The sequence below is a fragment of the Crocodylus siamensis genome, chromosome 4 (assembly GCF_052110815.1).
Source record: "Crocodylus siamensis isolate JL-2025a chromosome 4, ASM5211081v1, whole genome shotgun sequence".
Lineage (NCBI taxonomy): Eukaryota > Metazoa > Chordata > Crocodylia > Crocodylidae > Crocodylus > Crocodylus siamensis.
The window spans coordinates 202,622,377-202,642,290 of record NC_143398.1 but is presented as its reverse complement, the minus strand read 5'-3'; the positions used below and the strand labels follow the sequence as shown (position 1 = coordinate 202,642,290).

Genomic DNA, 19,914 nt, shown 5'->3' with positions numbered 1-19,914 from the left:
TGAGTAGGGCATTTAGGTATTAAACAAAATATGAACTATTAAACCCTAGCATGTAGTCTGTAAAAACATGCTAAGGCAAAGCTCCAAACATTAAATATAATGTAAGTGATCATGGGTCATTACTGCCCACTATGCTGATCAGCTATGTTAGCCTGTCAAATGAAGAATTATTATGGAAATGCAAGATTGATTAATGTTTTCACATAAAGTACAGTTTAATTATTTCTCTGACATTCAATTTTCTTTACAAGTCATTCTGTTCTTCACAGTTAACGGTTTTGCTTTTGGCAGACTGAAAGAAATTTCTTTCCCTTGAATTCACCATTACTGTATTAACTCTTGAGAATCTGGAAGCTATCAGCTTTATTCCGGTGAAAAACAATAAAGAAAGACCAACGTCTATGGCCCTCAGAGTCAAATATAAAAATGAGAAAATAAGTCACATGAGTGACTTTACGCTCATTAACAGTCTAACTAAACTACTAGCACAAGTTAAATCACTCATATACTTTTGGAAAACATAACATTCCATTTCACTGGTGACCTGGTTGGATTCTGCATCATCTTACTTTTACTTCAAGAAACAAGCTGCATTTTGAAAAAAACAGAAGTAGGGAATTAAAGAATCTTTGAGTCTCCTTTTACAAAAAGATTGTGGAGTCTTGCAAATGCCAACAATTCTTTCTTCAAAATAGCTTCCACCCTGATTTTTAGCAGCTACAAGTATTTAAGCTGAGGCTGGTAAGTAGAAATTTTTACTATTCGATAAGGGCAAAAATAATCTTAGTATGGCAGCATAATTTTTTATTCAGGTATCCTGAAAACTGTTCTAATTTTATGGTTAAGTATAACATTTAATGAAGTTTTATTCTACTAATAGCATATGATTCAGAGAGAAATCTTACAATTTGTTCATGACGATATCATTGACCCTGTTTTCAGATACAGGAGAATGGCAGTGAAAGAGATATTTTTGGATTTAATCAATTCATGCATATCTTGAAAACAGCTTTAAAAAACTGAAAATCGGGCCAGTACCAATGCTATATATTTTAAATTTCAGTACACTTCAAAGAAGTTTGATCTGATATCAGTTGTTATACGTATTAATTAAGGATGTGAAAGATTAAACGATTAATCGTTTAACCAATAACAGCAATGATAATGAGTTATCTTACCAGTTCAGAATGGGCACAGTCTGGCAGGGAAGAGGGGAGTGGAAGCCACATGGCAGTACCAGAAGACAGGGCAGGAAGGAGAGAGGGAGGGAGAAGTGAGGAGAAGGGCAGAGGGAGGGGTAAGGGGGTCTACTACCGGTAGCCAAAGAGAAATGCAGTAAGCAGCCTAATGACTCATCAGTTAAGCAATTCACTGCTTTTTCACTGGTCTTCCCTCCCTCCCAGCACTGGGCTTCATGTGGAATATGTTGTTTGGCTGTGCTTGCCTCCTCTCCCCATTCCCCAGGCAAAGGGCTCTGGGAGCCTGGAGCAGCTCCTAGGAGCAGCTGTGTCCAAGCTGCTGTGTTATCAGTTAATCGTTTAATAGATAAGTTAGAGGAAATTAAACAAGTACTTTTAATAAGTATTTACATCCCTAATTACAACATTAATCAATTAAATCATGATTAGAACTTATAGCCAGCAATGAAAAAGTCTGTCAAGTTAAAAAAATATACTGTATTTTCTCTTATACAACATGTTCTGGAATATACTAATTTACTAAACACTGTAAATTACTTTTGTACCTTTTTGAAAGGTAGACTGAAATAAAAAGGTTTTTTCCAGACTTATGGCTGCATGAAGCAGGGACCACTTTAATGTAAAATTATAGTTGCTGTTCTGTATCTACATCAGCCACATGATAAAAGAAAGCAGGGACAGAAGCTAATCTTCCCTGACTTACCCTTCTATTCCTACTGAACTAAAGCTCAAAATCTACCTGCTGCTTAAGACCAGTCTCCATGGGTGGATCTATGATTCTGAAAAGAGCTAAAAAGTCTCCAAAACTGTGAGGTAGGAGGAAACAAACCAGGACCAGCTACCAGACAGCAAACTTGCCCTAAGAAAATTTAACTTGATTAGTAGAACTTCAAGACAGCTAAAAAGGAGAGATGATCATTAACACCTGAGGAGTGAAGAACAATAACCCATTAAGTCAGCTGATTCTCTCAGCTCCCTGAGAAATAATGCAATAACTGTTACACTGTGGGACAGGAATCAAAGCAGGGTGTTTCTATTTACCCTTGTCAAACCATCAGCTCCCTCGCTTAATACAAGCATCCTAATTTCGAGGGAAAAGGTACATGCTGTATGTGAGAAAATACAGTATTTCTATTTATAAACTTGCTGTTATCTGTTTTTATAGCATTTATGTGAGGTGCTATATATTTTCCAGGCATCACTGTATTATAGGATACTGAAGTGCAAGACTGTTACTGTATTAAAGAAACATTTATAGAGTGGTGATTGATTGGGGGAGACACTAGTACAATTGTATTCATACACTGTCTGGATTGTGATATAATGAATGTTTCTCGAAGCTGGATGACAACTTTGCATCCTTTGCTCAAGTATAAATTTCCTGTGTGCAATAGACTTAGATCTTAGGAGACACCAAGAAGCCTTGAAGATGAGGAGGTATAGTTAGTTTAATACTCTGTAGCCTTGGACTTGACATCTCTAACCAAACATTCTCCCCACGGGGCCAAACCACACACCCTCCTTCACAGCTGGTTAAGGGCTGACCCAGGCCCCCTTCTCCCTGACCCCACAGGGCTGGACCACTCCCCCTTCCCTCCACCTGGCCTGGTTGGGACTGGCTCATTTCCACCTCCGCTTGTGGTCAGGCCATAGTCCATTCCTCCTTGCTCAAGGTGGCAGATTGGATCCACCAGAAGGATTTGGCCCACAGACCGGGCACTGCCCATCTGGCATGCTGGATGAGAAGGTTAAGCACCACTGCTTTAAACTGCCCCCCCCCCCCAACCAAAACAAAAACTCCAAAAATTATTCAGCTTGACTTCAACAGAATTTTTTCCTGATTTTTCTATTGGGTTACTGAAAAACATACTCAACTCTGATCTTTAGGCCAAATAATTAATTTTTAAAAATGTTTTGCCTGTTATTTTTCTTTTCTTCCTCTTCTCTTGTATCTTACAGTTTTTCTTGAAAATTAGTTCATCATAAGATCAATCTAATACATATGAAGACCAAACAGATTTGATAACAGTCTTCAAATACAAAACAGAGTCGTTATCAAGATGGCAATCAATTATTCTCTGTGTCTACAAGGGACAGGACAAAAAGTAATGGGTACACGTAGGTTGGACATTAGGAAAAATTATCTAATGATGAGCATGATTAAGTTCAGAACAGATTACCTAAAGAGGCAATTTGATGATGGGACCAGTGGCAATTAAAATGGGGAAACCTGTGGGCTGGATACATGGCATGGCTCTGCAGGCCAGGGGTCCCCTGATCTATTCCATTCCCATGCTCTAATGAGGATCATCCCTGTCTAAATCATCCCTCCATCATCAAGTTTTTCAAGGGCAGGTTAAACAAACACTTTGCTTGGGTAAGGTAAACAGGGATGATCCTTACCAGAGCATATGGATGGACTAGATCAGGGGTACTCAATGTCCTGGCCTGCACAGCCATGTCATTTGGCCCACAAGTCTCCCCATTTTAGCTGCCACCAGTCCCGTCACCAAATTTCCAAGCCCCACAAGACTGGATTGGCCCTGCTCAGAGGGATCAGGCTGTCATGCAGCTGGATCAAGCTGGAGCACAATGAAGCCACATAGAAACAACACCACATACTGGATCAGGGCCAAAAATGGACTTGGGACTGCTTATCTGGCTGAAAACTTTTGAGTGCCATTGGACTAGATGATCTCCTGAGGTCCTTTCCAGCTTTTTTTTTTTTTTTTTAATGAAATGCTGCTCCCAAGTTTCATTTAGAAACTGGGATGTCAAAACATTTAGATTCAGGTTTCAATAAAGTTATGCTGATTTGCATGAGTTGAGGCTCTGATCCTTACTTTTTTTGGCAAATTCACTTTGTTTCCTATATCTTATTGCAACTCTGTTTTATTTTGTATAGAATAAATAATTTATGATACTCTCCAATGAAAAAATTGCAATGTAAAATTTTTTCTACAATATTTTGATGGGAAATGTTGATAATGTCTATTATTTTATTTATATACACTTATTTTATTTATAAATTTTTAAACATTATTTCAACTGCTATTAAAAAGAAGTAAATGATTCAAGTGGGCGAGTGCAAGCCTTTGGCTCACAGTGGTAACAAAATGCCAGCACCACCAACTACATGATTGGAAGTTAAATGAATTGATAGTTTTTCACTCCACTTGCTTGCTGATGGAGTTCCACATCACAGTCAGGCATTAATTAGCATTTCTTGATCATCTCAGCACAAGGAAAAAGACTGATGGGTAACTGCTCATGGGCTATCCTTTCATACTACATGGTCCATAGGAATACTGTTGAAGCACCCTGATAGGGCAGTGTGGCAAAATCTACACTGGCACTACCTATGCTGCACTTGCTTTGTAGATAAGATGAGGGCTTCAGTTTTCACTGACGTCAATTTGGCACCTTTCATGATCACTACCTTAGCTTTAAAGGAAAAAAAGTACAGTTAAAAATGAAATGAAATTACAACAGAACTTAATGAAAGCAAGATATTTCTAAGTTCAAGATAAAGCTTCACCCATGACACTTCAGTCCAATGTGCCTTGCTCTCAGTTTATGTCATAACCTCAACACCATTTAAAATGGGACAGCCCTTAACCAGCTGTGAAGGAGGGTGTGTGGTCTGGCCCCGTGGGGAAAAGGTTTGGTTAGAGATGTCAAGTCCAAAGCTACAGAGTATTAAACTAACTATACCTCCTCATCTTCAAGGCTTCTTGGTGTCTCCTAAGATCTAAGTCTATTGCACACAGGAAATTTATACTTGAGCAAAGGATGCAAAGTTGTCATCCAGCTTCAAGAAACATTCATTATATCACAATCCAAACAGTATATGAATACAATTGTACTAGTGTCTCCCCCAATCAATCACCACTCTACAAATGTTTATTTAATACAGTAACAGTCTTGCACTTCAGTATCCTATAATACAGTGATGCCTGGAAAATATATAGCACCTCACATAAATGCTGTAAAAACAGATAACAGCAAGTTTATAAATAGAAATACCTTATTTTCTCACATACAGCATGAATGAGGCCAAGTGGGCAAGATCCCAAATTTCCCAAATCCTAGAAGTTATGTTCCCTTACATTCTTAATATACCTAAACTATAAACACTTTTAATGTTAAATTCCTAACTTATCTATTCAACTGTCTTTTAGAAAACTATTCATATTTTAAACCCCTTACAGCATGTGTGCTCCATGATTCTAGATTATTAAACAAAAATATGGAAAAGACAGTACCTGTAATTGGCCATTCAGGGAGCTTAAGTCTTCTGCTTTTTTCTCTAGCGACTGCACCCAGACTTTTCTTTTTTGTCGACATCTTGAAGCAGCAGCACGGTTTCGTTCTAAAAACTTTCTTCTTTTCTCATCAGGATCTTCATTTGCTGCTCTTCTTCGACGGCCACCTGTATTTTGGGTTTGTGGTGTGGGCTGAACTGGGGATGCCTGAAGATAGTTAAAAAAGAAATCACCGTGTCCAGTGAAACAAAACAGCAACTCTAATCTAAGAGTTTATTATATATATGCATACACACAGGCATATATGGATAGAAAAATGGTCATAATTATTCTGGTCAAACATTCAAGTATTTCAGGTCTTTCCACTAAAGAAAATGATTACATCAATTAAATGTACATCTATGGTTTATTAGTTTTCAGTACGGTTTTGCTTACTATTTGCTGCATTAAAGTTCTGTCAATACTTTAACCATGATTAAAGGGCTCCAAAATATCGCTACATTTTGGTATTTGACACACTCTGTTTACTCACATACCCCATCCTCCCAAATAATTCACACAACTTGTCTAGGGAGGGAAGAAGGAAGAAATATTTCCCCACCCTCCAGAATCTTAACTACTACAGCATGGGCTCAACATGGCTGAATGGGTGGCAGCACCCACACTCAGCATCACTCCAATTCTGGCTGCAGCTTCACAACTACAGTTCTATTGCTCAGCAGACATAACAGGACTAAAACTACCATATTTCATGATGTACAAGTCAAAGTTTGAAGCCAAGATATGTACCCTTAAATGTCCACCTCAACTTATACACTGCATCAATACTTTGAAATAAAAAAATATTGTGTTTCAAATTTTGTTTGCCTTTGAAACAGGCATGATCACACTAATTACGTGAAACTTCTGATATAAACTGAAACTTCCAATGTCAAGGATCCATATGATGATCAATTAATCATTTGGATGATCGGATGGAACTGTTTGGGGACGACACTTCTGATGATGAAAAGGACTGATAGATTTTAAATTGTACTTGGGAAATTGTTCATTGCACATAACCTGTCACTTGAGGTAGTTGGCACAACCATTGTCAGAAGCAATCATGGGGGCAATTGTTCATTCTGAATTCTTCCCGCTACAAGAGAATACTTACTGTACATGGAATTTTTTACAAATGGATCGTTATAAAATGTGGGTCAACCAATACATTGGATCTACAAAAATCCTAACTTTTTTGATCAGAAATATGGGTTTGGCTTATATACTATGATATACGGTAACTGTGGTCCTAAAGGGTGCACCTTGCCCCTCCCTCTTGCACTGGGAAAGAAACACAGCCCATGGTAGTCATTACATGCTTCAGTCCCAGTAGAAAATCAGTTTCCTTGCTCAGCACATGCTCTCCCCCAATTTTGGAGGGCTTTTTTCTGGGGAAAAGGTGTGTGTGGTATATAGGTAAATATGATGAGTAGGCCTGGAAGCAAAGGTGTTTTAAAAATTATCTTAACCATTCTGTTGCCAATATCAGACTCACCAATTATATATAGGTATTATTCAAAATTACTTTTAAAACTGAAATTTGAGAGACAATAACTCCATATAGTTTCTTTTTATCACCTCAAAGGCTTTTAACTGTTTGGTTTCTGAGAGCATAATTTATGCCCAATTACTGATTTACTATATATGCCCAGATGTTTGTCAAATGATCTCAACTAAGCACTGATAGTTATTAAACCAAGGAACTATGCCAATCCAAAGACAGGATCAAATAGTTAGAAATTAAAATCTTCTATTAGATCATAGACCACTCCCCTCAAGGGCAATATATAGTCCCCTAACAGAGGGACAATTGCATTACAGTGACAATACCTTGGATTAAAGTCCTGTCATCTGATAAAGAAAATAAAAATGCTCCTTGAATCAATTCTCCTCATAATGGGATGTGGATGCTCAGTCTTCCCATTCAATAATATTTTTATTTTTATTAATTTGAAAATCAAGTCAAAGTCCAACAGCTCTGGGTATGACTTCTAGACTGATAAAAAGGGACTTTGAGAAGTTAAACTGATAGTTAAGAATTTATCATTTTGCAAATATTTCTCTATACTGCTTACACATTGGGATCTTTTACATTTGTGTTTACAGGACTGCCCACCTAGAAGAAAATACAGATCTGGCTTCTGAGAGTAACATCTGCACAAAATGTTGCATAAGGATTAATAATATAAGCATAGGTGTGGGCACACATTAGTGTATATGGGGAAGAGACACATGATGTATGTCACTGTAAGTTACTCTACTCTAGGGTAAAGTTAGCTTACAGAAAGTCAAGAGTAACTATACACCAGTGTATAGATCATATTTGTGCAGTTATAGTCAACTTTATCCCAAAGCATCCTCTGATAAATGCAGACAACCTATTTGTCCTGGCACCTTCCTGTTCATTCAGCCCAGGGGTCAAAGGTGACTGAATATCACGTTAGCCACATCACTCCTTTGTGCGTGTTGGCTATAGAAACTGTTGTACGTTAACCATACTAGCCAAATGGGCATCCAGGCTAAGGGGAACCTTTGCCCTTTTTATCCTATGCAACATACTTTGCTTAATAAAGCCACAAAATCAGCAGGAGTTTTTAAAAATAGCTTTTCTAAAATAACTTCAAAGTAAGTTTCTGTGAGTCTTACAAAAGGTACTAAATGTGGATTTAGGACTCTGTAAATCTTGGCCAAGATTCCTAAGTTTTAAATACCATCATATATATATTTTTGGTACCTCACAAAAATAAAAAAATGGGGTTCTACTATCCAAATATCTCCTCAGATAGGGAATGTGAACACTTTGTTATACAGAACATCTGAAAATATTTTCTTTCAGGCAATTTCACCAGGCCTGACAGAACACAGAGACAACACATTTTCAACCTGTATGGAAAAGAGAAACTACCTCTTCAAATGAATTCAGGAACACTTGGCCAATTAAAAAAACCCCTATTTTTACACCAAACAATTATAAGCATAAATTATACCATTTGAATCTTACTACTTGATTTCACTGGCAAATCAAGGTCTAAATGCTATCATTTGTAACTGCAATTAACTGAACTCACTGTTGACTGAAGACAGAGATGGAAGGGAGTTACATTTTGCATTTTACATTCTGACTTGTATTTATTCTCTTGTTCCGAAAAAAACCAGGTAAGGATATCCTGCATGAAAGAACGTGAAGTTTCCTCCATTTCCTGGCCAAGCAAATGGCCATTAAAAAGCTAAGTATTAAGGTGAGAAATTTCCCTGATATACTCCTCATGGGCTTTAAAAACTAAGAATTCTCAAAGCTAAGATGCCACACAACTAAGGTAAGATAAAATCTTTAGGACAATTTGTCAGCTGCCTTAAAAAAAAAGCCTCCAAGAACACTGCAGGGGAAGACTGTTATTCTTAGGCCCTTTCTATATCTACAGGGAAAGGCACAATGGGATCTAATGTATGATTCACACAATAGTTCCTCCTGCCATACCACACATGCGTGGCACGAGGCGCATTTGTGAGATTACGCATTAAAATCCATCACACCTCACTGCCAGTGCAGGGGGAGCCTGATCCCAGACTCCAACAAGCTATAAAGTATAGGTTTTTATTGTGTGACAATTACTATGCACATGTAGCTGGTCTCCATGTAACTGCAGAATTAACCAGTTAATTGCACAATACCTGTAACATGTAAAGGGGGCCTTAGTCCCCAACAATTGTTGCGTAAACCCTTCAAAGGAGGTGTTGCTCAGAGCTTTACTCTGAGTATCCTCAAGAAAACTACTATGTGATGTCACTGTTCAAAGAATGTAAAATGTGAAGGCTTCAGCCTGGTACTACAGAGCCAAAGTTTTATTCTCAGGCCACAACAGAGTCATTCTAGACCCGTCTTCTTTGAAATTTTAACTCTGTAAGCTAGAGTTTGTAAACTCCTGAGTAATATTTTAGGAAAGCTGTTTCACACTAGGTTTTCCATTAACAGAAATCCACAGCTGGAGAAACAAACAGAAGGGATATACAAATTATGTAATTTTAAGGACAGTGGGGCTACAGGAAAAAAGAATTCCTACATAGCTCAGGAGTGAACTGCTCACAAGCCCAGTCTGCAATTTATTATTTTTTTAGTATACCCTGACTCACAAAGAAGGTCATCATCATACACAAGTAAAAAGAAAAAAAGATACATTCTGCTTATTGCTTCCTGTACCCTCAGGAAGGTGGAGAGCATAGATGTTTGTATGGTCTTAAGTTACCCAGACTGATTTTTCTACAAAAGGATATTCCAGACTAGAAAAGGAAGTCAATAGTTCAATCACTAAGGGTGCCAAATCAGTCCCAATTTCCTGTTTCCCTTTCCTATTTTGCCTCAATGCTCTTATCCATTTGTAACCTATTCCCATCCAACATCCAGAAAACAAAAAATAGCACCCACAAGCTCACAACCTTTGTTGCACTCAGGGGGATCCAGTTCACTGAATTATGTAGTTAAGGGTCTTAGTCTTATGAAAGTCAAAAATAAAGCAAATTTAGGCAGGAACCCGATATGCTTGGAAAAAAATTGAACAGTGTTTGTTATCTGAAATATTTGTCTAACGTAATACCAATATAAATTAAGAATTTTCTGATATTTTTCAAAAGTATATTAACTTGCTGTACAATTTTTACTATATACCACAGATTCCACATCACTGTGCCACAGAAATGAGAAAAAACTTGTTTAGAATTTAGGTTCAGTTCATTATAGTACAGATGACACCATCTTTTTCAGTATGTTTGTAACATATACTCTGATTTTTGACTATGTCTAGCATTAGGAGCACTTTATTGGTAAAAGAATCCTGCTACAGCATACTGGCAAAATTCTTCCAGTACAGATGGAAGTACTACGCTGACAAACCTAGACTTCGTATCCATATAGTAAGCCCAGCTGTCTTGATCTATGCCAGTGAAAAGTAGTTAGATGTCTAATTATATTTATGCTATGGGCTTCTATTAGCACAGCTGCACTGCTCAGGGCCAATAGCTAGTCACACCTCTGGCTGACACACCTATGCTAGCAACGAACTGTATAATATAAATGCTGAGTGTACTGTAAACAGAAAATATGGAAAGAGGACTACAGGGTTTGTATAACAGTAAATGGAGTCAGAAGTACACCTTGACTTTGCTGTCATACCGGTGTTTCAGTGGTTGATGTAGCAGGCTGTTGTAATGACTGTGGTCGGGCTTCCTCTGACTGAGTCCTAATCAATCCACTAGCATGTCCCTTGGCAGTATCTCCATTTGTTACCTGAGGATGCTGCTGGGTCAAAGCAGCTTTCAGTCTCTGAAAGGAAAGAAAATATTTGTGCACATTTTTCATACTGGAAGAGACTATGTGATGTCAATTTCAATTAAATAATAGTTATTATTTACATTATGGTCATACCAGCAGCTCTTTTCAAAATATGAGTTCACATGCTAAGATAATAAACAAACAAATAACTTAGAAAATAAAATAACCTTTTGCTGAAGTACTAACAATCTAACTGGCCCATCACCTCATTCCATATGCAAAGCACAGCTTGGAAGAAACCAGAGATAACTGTGATGAAAGTGAACAAACAGTGTTTTGGGTCAGCATGACTGGTGGAGTGAAGTACACAGGGGGCAGAATGATACAAGGGCAACAATAAGATCAAAAATAATGTTTCTTTTAGATGAAATTAGGGGAATAAAAACAATGCTGGTGGATTTACATTTGGTTTTTAAGCAGATTCTTTGCTCCAAGATGATCTTCAGTATGCACAGAAGAATTACAATTTACCCAGATGTGAGAATATTCATATAGCAGTGGAAAAGGTAAAGATACTATGCAAGTTCTTAATATAATATAATGTAATAGCATGGTTTGCAAAAGATTTTACATTATTTGTTCACTGAGCATCTACAAAAGAGTAACTTAACATGTTATCTGATCAACCATGTGCTATATTTTAAAAACTGATCCGACTTCTCTGGTTTATCTGAAAATGTTTACTGTCCTTTGAAAAGGAAAGCAATTTTTTCACCATAAATATTTTATTGTCAATTGGAATTACAGCAGATTTTCAAGCAGAGGTAACATATTCTCTTTACAAGCTTTTATACTTGCACTTCATACACAGACTTAACTTATTTCTATTGCCATTCATGGATTTGTGTACGTTTTCAAATCTATTTCCTCTTACTAGAATATTTTATTCAGTGTCCTTACAAGTTAAATGGTATCAGAACAGATTTCCAAAGGTTAGTGTTACACTTAAAACCATCAACTGCTACTAAAAAATGGATGAGTATATTTTTAGTAATGACTAGGTAATCTATTATTTGACAATTTAAAATATACAAAAATGGACAGAAGCCTCAAATAATCTCTACTATACCTTATAGCTACTTCCCACAAAAAACCAAAAACCCAATATTTATTACCCTAAATAAATATTATACATATATAACATATATTAAATTACCCTAAACAAATAAATATTTCTGACCATAAATATATCCTTTGAGTGCTTCACGGTTTAAAATTTACATTCAGCTTTGCTTGCAACACAAAAGCATGCAAAAAAGGAAAATTTCAGGCAAGTTTTCTCAAGCTGTATTGTAAAGAAGGAGTATGCTATTCCCTGCTACTCGCTATTCATCCTCTTCAGTTGCAAGGCGATGACCACCCTCCTGGGAAGCCAAAGGGAATTGTGGGAAGTGATGAAAATTCTTGGGGTACTTACAAATTTTACAAGGGGCTAAACTGAAATAACATAAATATTAATCAGTCCTACATCATCTGGAACCAAAAGGAATATGTTAAGAAACAAGGAGTAACCAGTGGTGATGCTTAGTTGTAATGTTGCCAACATTTTGCATGTAAGCTCTTAGAGCATCTAACTGGGGGGAGGAGAAGGGGACATGCTGGAATTTTCCAAGTTCATGATACCTAAAGCAATGTTTTCAGACAGTTTCAACCACGAATGCTCAACTAAGTTTCAGGATTTACCCCAAGAGAATGAAAATAGGTAGGTTTTTTTTCCGTGTTAAATGTCTCTCTTCTGTCACTTACTTGAAGAGCTGTAGAGCCTTCATGTTTGAAGTCTGGAAAGAGGAATAGTACCGATACAAGGGTTTGAAGGCTGGCAAGAGGGACAGTACATATTTGCTATCTCCATGAAAACACAGTCAGGTCTGTCCATGATCAGTTTGTTGCTGGCTTGTTTCTATAAAGCTTCTAAATATTCATTTGAATATTCATCTCATCACAGAATTCCCTAGGTACCAACTGAAATAAGCATGCTTTCAGTCCTTGATAAGCTATCTACTCAGTAGGCGCATAGCTAGATCTCCCACAGAACAGCCACCATTTCTGTCTGCCCTATAAAAAGATGGTCTGGGTTGACAATTAAGATCTATTAAGTTCTAGCATCAACTGGTTTTTTTTTGTGAACTCTGCAGCTCTAATTTTTTTAAAAGCCCTCAAATCCAAGTTCATATCTGTCAAGCCAAAGGAATCTAGTTCCTTATATAACAAATCACATTAGCTGCCTTTCACAATGAATATGAACTTTATGTTGTGAGTTGTGGTCTCTAATCACTAGGATTCTCTCCCCTTTAAAGTGACAAATAGAAATTATGATTTGATTCCCACCATTTGTCCACAGTCTTCCAAACAGGCACGCAAGCATTGACAAGCTGTCTGCTACTTCTAGTGACTGGTTTTTTAGAGAACATCAGTCTACACTACTGTTACTTGTTACTGTTTTAGGTAAAGTCAATTTGAAAATACATGACAGGCATGTAGGACATTGTACGGGCATTCTTATTTTAAAAAGCTTCATACAAATCTTAACTAAACAATTGACAGAAGTCTATACTATGTTTATAAAAATCAGAGTTCAAGCTGATAATCCATGAAGGAATCAATTTGTCCACAAGACAGAAATTATTTTTCAATTTGATTTTTGAAGAAACTAGGAAATCCCTTACAAAAATATTAAAATAAATGTTAAGGTTGCCAAGTCAATCATTCTAAAAATTATGGAACCCAGGAATTAAGATTTTCCACACAAATTTAATACAACCCCCTTAAGCACAGATCTAGCTGATAACTTTTAATGACATGATCATTATTATTTTTTGACCTGCTACATTCAGGTCTTAGGATGAACAGTGAAAGGGGAAGGAAGTTACAAAGCACAGATAAGATATTCTCTTGCATTTAGTGCATTCCGTTAAGACTTAGGTGAGCAGGCATTTGCCTCCGGGACTACTAAAAATTCAAAGAGCATCATAATGCAAACATGCACAGGACTAAATTAATGGTACATGGACAATATTGATTATGATATTCCCTAACTCTTTGAGAGGCTGATTATGCAATTTTAGCATTCCTTTAACTGTTTTTGTATATAGAAGTAAGTACCAATTAGGCCCTGCCTCTTTTTTATGTTATTAATACTACACATTTTCCTGACGGGAACACAGTGGGTGCTGCTAAAACAGTTATCTTGATAGAGAAAGATTTATGACCATACCAGCAGCCCTCCCCTAAGCTAAGGAACTCAGCCTTAGTGAACATCAATGACACACGAAAACTGGAGGAAATCAGGACGGAACCAGAAACTCACACAATTTTGTGGGTTTCAGTGTATAACCACTATTTCTGTTGTATTATATAACATTCTACAAATCCTAAAATTATTCATAAAAAACTATTCTTTTACTATTATGAAGACACAGGTTATATTACACAAAAGATTGCCTGTGCTTTGTTAATACAACCTTGAAAAAAAACCAAAACACTCCACTTCTTAAACTTGAAGCCTTAATAATTCCAGTCAAACAGGGGAAGCATCAAAGTAAGTGGGCCCTTTTCCCACTCAGCTCACATTAAACGCTGTTGTGTAATGAATACTGAATACAGAAAAATATTTTTCTCTCTCTTTGAAAACAAAGCTACTACTATTTAAATATAGCAACACTTCCAAAACTGACAGGGAGACGTATTGAATAATCAACTAAATCTTCTATTTCCAGAGCTTGATACACATTTTGTAATATGACAAATATGAGATCATTTTCGCTTTACAAATCATTTGAAAAGCCTGATTTTTCTCAAATACATTTGACAATTTTAATCATCATCTGAGAATCTCAGCAAATTATTCTTGGATTATGGCTTGCTGATGAATTTGGAAGCTAAACTAGGGATTTCTTAGAAGCATATGTGATGTTTCTACTTTGACTTTAATAAATGTTTCTGAGACACATATTTACCAATTCAAAGTCAGAATCTGTTTTATGCAAATATGAGCACTGAAATATTTTGTTATTCAATTATTTGGCTTATATGGTATTTGAGTGATGGTTAATGGCTTGTGAAACAGGAGAGACCAGTCCATCCTATATGATCTAGTTGTCTGTTCTAGACGTAACATACATGAAATCTTTGACTTTGGCAAAACAAAAAATCTTTTACCTTTGTTCAACACTTGTATTTGTTACCTACAAACTTTTATGATTCTATAGAATTAAATATAAAAATTTCCCTCCTGTTAAAACAATGTTGAAATTTCAGTTAAAAATCAAACAGAAAATCCAAAAATTAAGGTTCTGATGTTAAATTGGCCAAAGTAAATCTTATTTTTTACTACAATATATTCATTTAAAAAAGTCACATGATATTACTGCCTGTACTGCAAAATGAATATCAACAAGTACAAAGGACTTTCAAATACTGTTTAGGAGCCACAAACTTTGTTAATGTAATGGGTGCACAGAGTGTATAAAATACATAGAAAGCTAATAGCTACATGTTTTAAAAATACTATTTTGGTATACAATTGTAAATAAAAGCCATTTGAAAACTAGTTGCACAACTGAAACAAAATGGAGGTTATCACAAAGATGGGAATACAAAATGATTCTCTGCTTTAAAGAAACGCTGCAGGGACTGAAAAAAATGTACAGGAAACAAATTTACTAGAGGTGAGAGTTATCAAAAATAGCAGAAACAATGGGAAAATTGAATAAAGAAATAGTATGGGATAATTTAGAAAAACGGAGCTAAACAAGGAGAGCCTTGTATTTTAAAATACCATTTCAAATGAGACCGAATGATTACTCCAATACTTGGTATGAGATACATGTACTTCTACTAAATAATATGGTAGTCATCCAAAAAAATAAGAATTTTAGTTCTTAAAAATCTGATACTATAACATGTACAAAAGATCTGAATTATTTGAATTTAAGAATCTGAATTACTATTATATCTTAATTGGTAACTCTCCTTAATTACCATCTCCACATTAACTCTGATTAAGTTTTTGTTGGTAAATTGAAACTTGATATAAAAATATTAATACATGTCTCTGTATAAAGTGTTATTGTGCATGTGAATCCTTGAAAACAAATCCTTATCAAATGTGTCAAAATTTGGTAGGAGTAGATCACTCCATCAACAACTCACAGAAACAAGATAATATCCTCTAGAAACAATTTATGAAAAAGTCGGATCCATATTTCATATCTGCCACAAAAGCTCATCAGAGTAATAACCCTCCTTCTCCTGGGTGTTATCCTACCATCTGCTGCTCTATTACTTATCTTTATTTTGCAACTAATTAACAGCATAATCTTCTAAATTCAGCAAGTTAATTATCATTATTGTGGTCTTTGCAGCATCATCAGTCCTCATGAAGTCTTGTCTCTCCACCCCCAGAGAACATGTGAAAATGAAGTAGGTTGGGAGAAGGTCTGTTTCTTCAGAGTAGGCTCATTAGGTGTTTGCTGATTAGCTCGGCATGCAGAGAGGCAGGTCAGAAGAATTCTGCTGAACACAAGGTCCCATGCCGGGCTCAACCAAGTTAATGTAGGTTTCTGAACATTTGCCAAACTGCCCTCTGTCAGCTCTCAGTAGAAACCCCCTGCAGAAAACCTACTGGCTACCCACTGTGTTCAAGATATTTCTCAGTTTGTCACAAAAGGCTTTATATGGAAGGTTCTGCAAAGTAAAACTTAAGTTTAACCATATATTTTTAATTTCTCAGAAAACTTGTGTAATTCACTTGAAATGTTTTCTCTAATGTTTTTGTTTGTATCCTCAAACTGCATGTTAATGAATAGTATGCTATATAACCAGAAGTAATCCATCACCTTTTTCTGTGTTAAAGTAATTTCGGTAGTAACTTAGCCCTCCTGTACTTAGCCCTACTTTTCTTTTTACAGAATTTACTGCAAAGTGCATATTCTAATAACATTAAAATACACTGTGAATGTAGTTTTAGTGGAGTATACAGAAAAATTTTAAGAATCTGGTATAACAATGGATGTTAAACCATTGTGTATAAATGTACAAATTAACTATGAAACATCTTTCATACTTGATCTGAAGAGCTGATTTTCACATAAGACTCATAGATTTAACACTCTTTTAAATACCATCTTGTGTAAAAAACTTAATCTTTAAGAAAGATTTTTAGAAGAATAAATATTTTGAGAAACAGTCTATAGCAATATTTTTCACCCCATTACAATGAAAAGACAGACATTCAAACCATACATTAGCACAGACCCTCATACAAACTGAACCTTTTTGTACAATGACATCCAAATAGAAAAACCTAATTTTTTAAGGTAAAATAAATTTCATATTGCATAAAGAAATGTAAACACAACATGTCTCATTGCTTAATTACATATTGCATGCATCAGCACTGAAGCAGGTATAACATAGTACATTATATAAATTAATATACTGTTATATTCCACTGGGTTCCATCCTCCCTTGTTTGGAAATCTGCTTCTATCAAAACAATTGGTATTTGAAAATTCTCCCACCCAGACATAACTAACCAGATTCTGATTTTCTCTCTTCCACCTTATCTTTATTTTTTTTCCATTTATCTTATTTTCCTTCTCTATATTTTTTCCTGATTTTATTTTCCATTCTTGGTTTCTACTACCAATCCCTACTTCCTCCAATTTCTGCATGTTTGCTCTTTCTTCTTACCCAATGCACTCAGGCTCACACCACTGCCACCCTACAGGGTGTCGATAGCAATTAACATGGCAAGCAGAGGTAATGCATATTAGACCAGTGGAACAAAGAAACAGAATGAACACGGGGTCCATCAGTGACAGCCCAGCAATTCTCTTCACATGAAATGCCAACACTAGTCACCCAAAAGGAGTCTGGCACTCCAAATTGGGAATTTAATCAAAATGACAGATATGCCAAAATTAAAAAAAAATACAAATCCAATTACTTAAATTATATATTCAAAATGTCAATACGTCATTGTGTTTGCACATTTGTTCTGGCAGATTAATTCCGTACAAAATTTAACTGAACTAGAGGAAACAGTGAAATTAAAATACTTTGGTATGTTAGCACCATCAGACTCACTGATACATCTTCAAAGACCCCATACGTGCTCTTTCAAGTCAAATCCAAGGAAGGCTGTAACTATGTAAACATTTACAGATGTGCAATCTTGACACTACAGCAAAGCTCAAACACACGTGTGGCAGTAGAACACAGCCCAACCAATCGAATGACAGCTAAAGCTGAACATTACATTGGGTAACTCCAGGCTTGTAACACTTCGAAATGTCACCAGAGAGCAGCTTTAGAAACTCAAGTAAGACTTTAGAAGATGCTCATAATTAGAATTCAAATAATGGGCAGAAGGACCTCTTTAGATGAATACATGAGTGCAGGCTACACTCAGCCTATGAGACACATTAGCTAGTCTCTCTCCAAGGATGGTAGGTTTTTGCCTTCTTGGAAAACCAATACGAACATTTAATCCTAACATACATAAGCAAGTAACACCCCAAACCAACAAGCATCTTTGCTGACTACTTATTTTTAACAAACAATTTTTTAAACAAAATCTCTATTTTAGTAAAGCTTGCTTCTGCTAACATACCATACAGATGCAAACAAATGCATGGTTTTTGTGTGTTCAGATGTGACTATTTGTAAGTAGTAAGGAAGCAGTAGGTGTTTATCAAAATATGCAGCGGAAGTGTGGTATTTAGATAAGGAACTAAAATGCCAGCATGAAATTAAATATTTACAATGCCCATGTAAAAATAATTATATTCCAAATGTAAGTACTTTTAGACTGTAATAAGAAAACCTCTCCTTTATGAAAATCATGAAACACAGACCTCTTTCTCCACCCACTGAAAGGAGGAAGGGAGGTGTGGTGTAACAACTTTCTGCAAGCGGAACAGCGGCAAACACTGAGGTGAGTCAGGAATCAGAGCAAAGGATGGCCTGCCTTCAAAACCCATCACTCATAATGAAACATCATTCAAGAAATTATTTAAATAAATGATCTACATAACGAAGAACATGAATGCCAGACTGAATGGAAGTAACTGGCTATATATGCTGTCTCAAGCTAAGAAAAACATTTAGCTTGAGCCAATTAGTACTGAATTATGCCTTTAGAATCTGACTTCTGCATTGGATGAATGGGTAACAGAGTATGAATGGGATTTTTCAAAGCATGCAAAGGACTTAGCTATCCAATATACATTATTAAAGTTGACTAACTTCTTTGTTTTAACCACAAATGTATCCTTCCACTAAAAGAACAACAAATAAAACAAAGGAAAGCTGTACCTGATGGACACCATTTCTGTTTGTATTTATAATGTTGCCTGGACTATTACAAATGGCAGGAGACTTTTCTCTAGTTGGAATGATATCGATAGTTTTGCCACTAAGTAAAAAAAAATGTGTCATCCCTGTAGACACTTATAATATGGTGACATGATAGAAACATGGGTATGATTAGGATCTTTCTTAGTTTGGACAATGTCTCACATGTCTTACCAAAAAAGGAGATTAAGGCCCTCAAACAATACCTCAGTTATCTTATACAGGATTTCTACAAAAGTTGGAATCTATCAAATAAGTGTGTTTTAAAACAACTTTATTGTTTTATAGTTAACACACATCAAGAATTGCAAGGCAATATATTAAGATTTGAAATTTCATTCTTTTGATTATAGAAAACAAAGTTTTAATCACAGATAAAATGACATAGGTCTTCAGATACTTAGTACAGTAAAAGCTATGTTAACTGGCACTTTACTAGCTGGAAAATTCTATTAATTTTCTGAGCGACGTGGCAAAAACAAAACCAGAAGTACCACTTCCAGGGGACTTCCTTTTCACCGCCGCGAGCTGAGTTTTTCTTTGCCACTGTTTCGGCCCACAGCCCAGGGCAAAGCAGCCTGCGCGGGAAACAGTAGACTGTGCGGAGTCCCCCTCCCTGTCTCCTGGCACACTGATGCCGTGGAGTGCACCATCCAGTGCACATTTGCTTAACCGGAATATTTGATTAACCCCATTTTATCTCTGTAAAAGATTAACAGAGCTT

At 36.2% G+C, this 19,914-nt stretch overlaps 1 protein-coding gene across 4 annotated transcripts in view; it reads right to left on the bottom strand.

The window, feature by feature from the left end:
- ATF2 (activating transcription factor 2) overlaps nucleotides 1-19,914 on the bottom strand; it is a 75,824-nt gene that overhangs the window by 14,496 nt on the left and 41,414 nt on the right. For all 4 annotated transcript variants that reach the window (XM_090045427.1, XM_090045424.1, XM_090045423.1 and 1 more), the window contains 2 exons: nucleotides 10,674-10,823; nucleotides 5,465-5,671 (listed from right to left, as the gene is read on the bottom strand). In XM_090045427.1, the coding sequence (XP_089901553.1) occupies nucleotides 5,465-5,671; nucleotides 10,674-10,823 (357 nt within the window). The remainder of the gene's footprint in view (nucleotides 1-5,464; nucleotides 5,672-10,673; nucleotides 10,824-19,914) is intronic.